Raw genomic sequence first — 8,801 nt, 5'->3', positions numbered from 1 at the left:
TGGAGGAATATGGAAGAGGATAGGCAAGCTTTCCATTTCAATAGTTACAAGGATTTTGCACTTCCCTATAAGTGCTTGTGAGTATCCCCCATAAGGACTAAGAGTTGCATTAGTTAGTGTGAGCTCTAATTGGCCTTGTAGGGCGCATGCATCGTAGGTCAAGATATTAAAATCAACTCCTTCATCAATAAGAGCATCGATAGTGTGCTCTCTTTTCGCGGTGAGTTTGACCCTAAGATAAGCAGGCGGTACTATGTCTTCATCTTCTGGGTCTTGACTTAAATTTTAAGCCTTCTAACAAATGCCCTTGAGTCCCCAACTACACGATCAGATGTGGATTCTCCACTGATGTTGTGGATCATCTGTGCAGTGCTATTCAAGGTGCATCTATCATCAAGACTGTCATATCTAGTCATCCTCACAGTTGTAGCTTGATGTTGTTGCTTTTCGCTTTGACTAGATGCAGTCTGAATGCAACACATACATGTTTTTGCAGTGTGGCCTTTTTTCCCTTGTTGGCTAGATTGGCCCATTGAGGTTCTAGGGTCTCTGTTTGTCTTTGTTTGGGTATGGGCTTTTGATTGCTCTTTTGCAAGTGAGAATCCATGCTTGTGTAGATTCATTACTACACTAGGATCTAATTTGGAGGACCTATCACAGCGCGCGTTTTCTCTCCAACCTACTTGGGGGAGATGCAGAGGGGACAAAGCCCCCTTTGCGGGGGTTGGGGGGTAGTCTCCCCCGGCCCATAGGGCCATTACGCTAAATACCATATGCGATTTGAAGGACCGTTCGTAGCCAAATTTTGAACTACTTGCTCTAGATTTCAGCCTAATGATAGATCTATGACATGCTTTCAGCTTTATGTGGTCTCTATGTCGGTTTCAAGGTCTACAAGTTAAAAATTTGGCCAAATCAAAATTCGGCCAAATAGGTCTGAATTGTAGGGACCAAATGCTCGATTCGGCCCGTCCGCCAAGGGCTGAGTTAGGTGGGCCGAATGCAAGCGGGGTGAATTCGACTGGTCTGAGGGCCAAGTGGATCGAGTGGTCGAAGGGTCGAGAGGGCCGAGTGGGTTAAGTGGGCCGAGTGGTCCGAGGGCTGAGTGGAAAGGGCCAAGGGCGGAGTGTCAAGTTGGGCCAAATATTAAGTTCGTCCAAGTGGTTGATTTGGATGGATCGAGCGGTAGGTGTCCGAGTCAAATAAGTCGAGAGCCGAATACAGGACGGCGGGCCAAGGGCCGATTCTAGGACTCAGCCCAGGATCATCGTCACTCCGACGGGCTGAGTGTGATGTGGTTTTCGTCGGACTCCACAGAATTCATCGTGCTGAAGTGATCGAGGCCTTCCTATTGGTCGAACACCTCCAAATCCAAGCTACTCATGCAGGGGAAGGTGTGAAATTACTTGTGGTGAGCAAAGAACTCCTCGATGGCAAGATCGAAGCAGATCCATGCAATGAAGCTTTCTCTACCTCTCTCTAACTCTCCTGATACGCTACAATGCAAAATATTATCTTCCTTGCCACTCCTGGCCCCTTATCACCTTGCCTAGGCCTGTACTCACCTTAGTCTTGCTCCCCTCACCAATATTTAACCCAAAATTTTATTTTTTACCCTTCTTTTCCCCGTTTCAACCAATTATACAGCAACAGAAATCCTAATGCGTGCTCCAATGTTTTCCTCATATCCTACCTAAATGCAAGAAAAAATCATAAGGGAAATACTTACACTACTCGAATATGCTTTTCCAAGTCCAAAAACCAAAAAACCTACTCATATCCTACCTAATCCTACCTAAATGCAAGAAAAAATCATAAGGGAAATACCTACACTACTCAAATATGCTTTTCCAAGTCCAAAAACCAAAAAACCTACTTGCTAAGGAGATCAAATACCCCTTCAAACTCCCTCGCTTCCTACTTATCTACCTCAATCATGAGTTCGGGGAAAATCCTACTTCAATGCTCAATTCCAAGCACGCAAGTGCTCAAGGCTTGAATCCGTGATCTCACTCAACCGGCAAGACCCACGAACTGCTTATTGCTTCAAGCATTCCAAGCCAAGCACTAATGGCTACCTCTCACATAGCCGATGCGCCATCCATCTCTACGGGTGTTGTGAGCTTACCTCCATGCCCGATCGAGTTACCTTCTCTCCCGAGCACTCCGGTAGCTCCACGATCTAAGTGCAAGCTTCAAGCGAGCTCCATCCTCAAACTCCATGCTCCAAGCTCCATTTCCTCAAGCAAGTCAAGAGAAGAGAATAAGAGAGGAGAAGATGGAGAGCTTCTCCTCGCCAGTCCCTCACCCTCACACTCTCACACTCCCTCTCTCAAGCACAAGCTCAAGCAAGTAAGAGCAAGAAGAAGAAGAAAAAGAGGAGAGCCACTTTTGGCCACACACAAGAATAAGCTTCTCATTCACTTTTCAACTTTATATACAAAACCCTAAATCCCTTTTGAGTGGTCATCCCCTTATCCCCTTTTTTACATGGCCCCGGTCGTGGCCTAGGCCCTTTTTCCCATTGTCCTCATATCTTCCTAGCTTCCTTCCTATCACCCATCTACCTTTACAAATTGTATGGGTGAGAGCCTAGCACTTTTAAAATAAATCATGGTGTGCCCTACGCCTTTTTTACAAAAGTATTGACTTGCACTTTTTCTTGTGCGCCTTTCTCCTTAATTTAGGACTTTTCTGCACTTTTTATGTTTCCACATTCTTCTTGGCGTGCCTTTGTGTTCTGTTTCACTTTTTCCTTGGCCTTGTGTTTTGCTTTAGATTTTTCGGCTTTTCCACCTTGTTCGTTTGAGGGTTAACATCAAGCATAATTCAAATGGTTTGGTTAGCAGGTATAAGGCTAGGTTGGTTGCAAAAGTCTATGCTTAAACATATGGCATAGATAATGAAGAAACACTCAGTCCAAATGCTAGGATGGCAACTATTAGATGTGTGATTACCTTGGTAGGAGCCAAAGGTTGGACTTTTTAGCAAATGGAATGCCTTTTTGCATGGTGAAGTGCAAGAAGAGGTGTATATGGAGCAGCCAACAGGTTATGAGGATTTAGAGTATCCCATATATGTGTGCAAGTTAAAGAAGGTGCTATATGGGTTGAAGCAAGCACCTAGAGCATGTTCTAACAAGATCATAGAGTATCTTGTCAATGTTGGACTTTATATTTTTGATGATGATCACTCACTTTATGTGAGAAGGGGATATGCAGGTTTGGTCATCATAGTCATCTATGTGGATAACTTGATGAGTAGAGGTGACATTGACAATGGGATTGCTAAAGTTAAGGACTTCTTGAAGAAGAAGGTTAAGATGAAGGATTTGGGTGAGCTAAGATACTTTCTTGGTATTGAGGTGATCCGATGTAATGATGGTATAAGGATATTCCAAAGGCAGTATGGCTTGGATATGTTATCCAAGTATGGTATGACAGCATGTAAGCCTCTTTTAGTACCATTGGAGCAAAATGTGAAGTTGAGTGCTAACATTGGGGATGAGATAGAAGACCCTACTATGTTTAGGAGGATATTAGGGAATCTAATTTACATGACTATCACAAGGCCACACTTTGAGCTATACTATTGGCCTTGTTAGTCAGTTTATGCAGATGCCTAGAAAGCCTCATTTGGATATAATTAGACATATATTGAGGTATGTGAAGTCCACTTTACATTATGGAATTTTTTATGAGGTAGGTAAGGATGTACATGTGTTTGGATACACAGATGCAGATTGGGCTGGTAGCGTGTTAGGCGACATATGATCTACTAGTAGATACATGTTTTCCCTTAGTAGTGCAGCAGTTACATGGAGCAGCAACAAGCAACCTACAGTTGCATTATCAAGTATAGAGACTAAGCATAGAGATGTTGCTATGGCAGCATGTGAGGTGGTATGGTCACAAAAGTTATGGGTGATTGGTCCAGTTGTCATTCACTGTGACAACATGAGTATCATATAACTAGCCAGGAACCCTATGTTCCATACTAGGACAAAACACATTGAGATGCAGTATCACTTTGTGAGAGAGAAGGTACTTGTAGGAGAGATTGACTTATATATGCCAGCACACATGATCAGATAGTTAACATTTTCACAAAGGCGTTAGGTGCAGAGAAGCTTCGAAAATTCTGAATCTTACTTGGAGTTGTAGAGATAGAGTTGGGCTTGAGGGGGAGTGTTGAGATGGCAAGCCCAACACGTGTGGACACTGATGATGGACTGCCTAGCTAGATGGGTCCACACATCTACACTTAGCATGTTGGTGGTCATTGTGATCCTCACATGGCCACGGACTTATCAATTATTATATTTCGTTTGTTACACCTACCTACAACTGATATAGATATAGCGCCAAATCAATTAGTATAGTCAAATATGCATTGTTTGACTTAGTAGGCCACTTTCCTTTATGTTGTATCTTATATATACTTTGTGTACATTGTATTGTGTGTGGAAGAAGAAGAAGAAACTAGCAAGAAAACATATTGGCCTCCATCTCTCTTCTTGTGTTCTTGAATGAGCTTCCTCTTATGTGTACAATATGTGTTTGGTGCAGTAGCTCAAGCAAGTCTCCCCCAGCACGCAATTCTTGACATCCATTCCTCTTTTCCTCTACAATAACCTCAATATTTTGGGTTTTGGCTAGATATGCATACACAAAGAAATAATGAATAATTCCCTTTGTCTCATTTGAGGGGGGAAGAGAGAGAGAGAGAGAGAGAGAGAGAGGTTCATAATTAAGGTGATGCTTACTTACTCAAAAAAGGACTAAAAACTTAATAATATACTTGATAAGTATATCAAATGCACATGATTTTTATATAGAACAAATAATACTGCACTAGAGTGGACAAATTATCATAATATGTTTAGGGATCAATTCAACTTACAGCTATTCAGAGTGAGTTCTACTTAACATGCATTATCTAGCGAATACCATCTTGTTTGTATTTAGATCCTTAATATCACATGCACTTGGGGCATAATTTTAAAACCCCTTATTTGTAAATTTATCATGAACAAAACATATGTTTTTTTATATATCCCCATTGAAGGTATCCTTATGTGTATAATTAGAAAGGTCTAAAAAGGGATGTTAAAAATCACTTTTGTTGAGCCCACGCACTAGACTTACATATTTATGAGCAATTTCCTCGAGGGTGGTAAACTGCTAATGCAATTTTACTAATGATGTACCCCACTAAGCAATGAATTTAACATTTACATCCTTACTAGGAGTTAAACTCTCTCTATTGTCTCCAAATACATTTCAATGCTATGATGGTTTTAACCTTACATTTAATAGGGGGCAATTGATTGGGTTTTGTGTAGTTGTGGAACATGAGTGAGTTGAAAATGTGGCCAATTTTCAGTGTCTTCAAAGCTATTGGAGCTCACTTGTGTAATCCGTTCCTACTAAGCAAAAATGCTCATTGACCCAATGACTACTCTATTGCAGAATCTTGTTATGCATTATGTGATTTGAATGATTATGAAATCTTACATATCGTGTGTGTTAAAGGGGTATTTAAGAAACCCCTAAACCAAAACATAATGTTGTGAATTACATGAACCACTTTAGTTAATAACCAATTTGAGAAAGTACAAATTCAAGAAATCACTATCATTTAGCTAATACTTATCACTGAATGCTTGCATCACATGTGTGCAAGCACACATCCACACACAAGATGCACTCCCATACTAGTATTGATAGGCCTTTAACCTGGATTGGCACTCAAACTTGTCTATACCTATTATTAGTGTAAGATGATGTAAAGGTAATACAAGTAACCAATATGTAATTAACATCATGCTCATAAACATTTTGGACGATTGATTTGTTGTATTTCAATGATGCAAATCTTGGTTCTATGGAAAAGAGAGAAAGTAGAAATGTACAGTTCTATATATGATGTATTTTGGATACATCTTCTAGCCTAAGAAAGAAAGATTGATAGTGGTCAAATGGAAGGACCACACATTTATGTTGTTGCTTCTACATTCTCACTTTTGAAAAGTATTGACACAAACATGGATTCATTGAATAGGCAAAGCTTCTCTTAAATCATGTAGGTCAAGCTGGTCCTAGTTGCCCCATTGAGCACCTGCAAAAGCCAGGTCAGTTTTCCCGATTAGTGTGACAATTTATTTTAGAAAGAGGCAAGAGGTGTTTTTAACACTTATGAGAAGACCTAAGAAGGCGTGTACAAGGAAGATCTAAGCAAGTGAGAACAACGTACTTATCTAGGCTCAAATCTAGCTACTTAGCTCTTGGCGGGAGGGGGGGTTTGATGTGTAGATATCCAAAGGTCGAATGATAAACTTGGAAATAGAGAAATAGGAAATGTTAGAGAGACCTCCGCAGGTTGTGCCGGCTGGAACGTGGACGCCACAGGTGTGGACGACGTCCTTGACAGCCTGCTGGTTGATGACATCGGCGACGTGGGAGGGGAGGCGGTTGCAGACGCAGCCGAGAGGGGCGGACCGGACGGCGTCGCAGCAGGGACCGGGGTTGCTGGGCAGCGGGGGCGAAAAACCCATCACATACTCCTTGCACTTGCTTACTAGCGCATTCACGCTGTCGTCGCAGGTGGCGGCAGAGGTGTCATCGTCATCCGGCGTCGCCGCATGAGCCGTCGTCGGCCACCCGGCTACTGCAAGGCTGACGACAATTGATAGAATCAGCAGTGCAACAGCTGCTGGAGGGGGAGCAATTTTGCGCGGAGAGAGAGAGAGAGAGAGAGAGATGCGTGTGTGCGCGTGTTGGGTTCGCCGATCAATTTCGCAGCCTCTTTGCCTTCAAGAGCTGAGGTAGTCGTCCTCCTTTATAGACGCACTATCCGAGGCAGTTATATCAGCAGCTACCTGTCAAACGCTGATTAAACGGAAAGATGCCAGACACAGACACAGATACAGAGAGAGAGAGAGAGAGCGAGCGAGCGAGCAAATTATATGCATGGCCAGCCGTGACTCTGTGTCTGCAGTACTTGGAAAAACATGTTGTTGGCATGCCATCCATCGGAACCACTACTTTCGACTGAGGCAGAGCAGCTCCTCCAGAGTCCACGCCTGTACCTTCGTAATATTTGTATCCCCTGTCGGTAAAGAGAGTTCTCGTGAGTCGTCACATCTCATTTTGATCCGTGCATCTCCACCCGTGCCACATACAGCTACATCTCAATAGTGTCTCTGTATCTAGCTATGGATATATAATGCAAAACTTTTGTATTTTCCGAGTAAAAATTTTGGAGTTATCAACAATAAAGCTTGAAAATTTTTGGGATTCTTCCATTTGAATGTGGATGGGACATTCCTTGTATTTTATCAACACATCAAAATGGGGGGGATGTTTCCTTTACCTCAAAGTGCAAGCCTTCTCTTTTTTTTTCCCCTTTTTTTTTAAAATTCTGATTTGTCACCACATTATCAGTCACTTCTTCTTCTTCTTTTCCTTCAACTTTTTCTACCACTACCTTTGTAGCTTAGAGTAGGCCAATTCAAGTTTTTGAGCTCAAGCAATGGATGTTAGCCAACTATGTTAGGGAGTATGGAAAATTTCTCATTAAAGCAAAGACAACATCATTTTATTGAAGGTTGAATATTAAACATGCATAGACAAGAGCTCAATTACAATAACATGTATGCAACTATAGGGGCTTCTTCTACACGAATGTGCCCCATGACGACTACATTAACATGGTGACTCACCAATGGCTCAGATATATTCAATGGAATCATGTTTGTCATATTCGTTTTGATATGGACACATGTGAGTTATAGTCATCATTGTTGCCAAGTGGAGCACATGGCGAACTTTGCATATTCAAACCTAAAGACTTACACCTTCATATAATAAGACAAGTTAACAAATTAAGAAAGAAGATAGTGAAACACATAACAGCACCTAAACTTCACCGTGATAAAATGAGGGAAAAATCATGCCATATGATCCTACATTAGGAAAGTGTAGATTACCGAACCATATCATTGCACATAATTTTAATACAAAGAAAATATGTAATAAATCAAAAGAGCATGTTCCACTTGCACCAAGAGGTGGTTCCAATTACTATGAAAATTTCTAGGTGTAGAAGCATGACTTCTTTGATGTGACCATCACATTTGAAATGGACTGGCAATGTGCTAAACCCCCCCAAAGTGACTCTTGAATCTTTGAATTGCAATCTATGATGAGTAAGAAACAATCAAACCATTTTTGTGCCCTATCAACCAGTCATGCATGCAACCCTCTTATTTTTCCCTTCTTCCCAATAATGAACCTAAGGAAGGAATCTTTCCTTTCGAATGCATCGAGCACTCGATTCGGGGTGTCTTGCAACTTGGCAAGATCCCTTATATTCTGGGTTAGGGCGTACCCTATTAACCTAACTTGGTCAACCCTAAAGTTCATTGGATACTTAAGTTTCCAGGTTTTAACCTTCCTTACTTAGAAGGATATCAAAGTATACATCCTCTTGTAAGATAACTTGCGTAAGGATCCGCCATCTTTGTTGCACAAATTTAGCCTTTCTTCTTGTGAATCAATCACAAGACCATATGACTTCGTACTTGCCGCACAAGTCTTGCATCGTACTATGCGATAATGGAGTTACGAAACAATCCGTTTCAGTTTCTTTAAGCTCACGTTCCTAGCTTTATTATTTTCTTTAAGAAACTCAAGGACAAACCCTAATTTATTTTACATTTACAATTTGCTGACCCTACAATCAGGGAATGTGGGCAAGCATTTAACGTATAAACGTCTCTTGGATTTTAATTCATTCCA

The 8,801-nt window shown here is 41.4% G+C and overlaps 1 protein-coding gene across 1 annotated transcript; it reads right to left on the bottom strand.

Moving 5' to 3' along the window:
- Positions 1–5,847: 5,847 nt before the first annotated feature.
- LOC148038036 (uncharacterized) lies at positions 5,848–6,966 on the bottom strand. Its single transcript, XM_087675363.1, has 2 exons — positions 6,373–6,966; positions 5,848–6,120 (listed from the first exon to the last, which is right to left on the bottom strand). The coding sequence occupies exons 1-2, from the start codon at positions 6,554–6,556 to the stop codon at positions 6,101–6,103; spliced, it is 204 nt and encodes a 67-aa protein (XP_087531489.1). The 5' UTR covers positions 6,557–6,966; the 3' UTR covers positions 5,848–6,100.
- Between the last annotated feature and the right edge of the window lie 1,835 nt (positions 6,967–8,801).

The sequence above is a fragment of the Lygodium microphyllum genome, chromosome 3, assembly GCF_053477565.2.
Source record: "Lygodium microphyllum isolate KBCC chromosome 3, Lygodium_microphyllum_v1.1.10, whole genome shotgun sequence".
Taxonomy (NCBI): Eukaryota; Viridiplantae; Streptophyta; class Polypodiopsida; order Schizaeales; family Lygodiaceae; genus Lygodium; species Lygodium microphyllum.
This window is presented reverse-complemented; position numbering and strand designations above follow the sequence as displayed.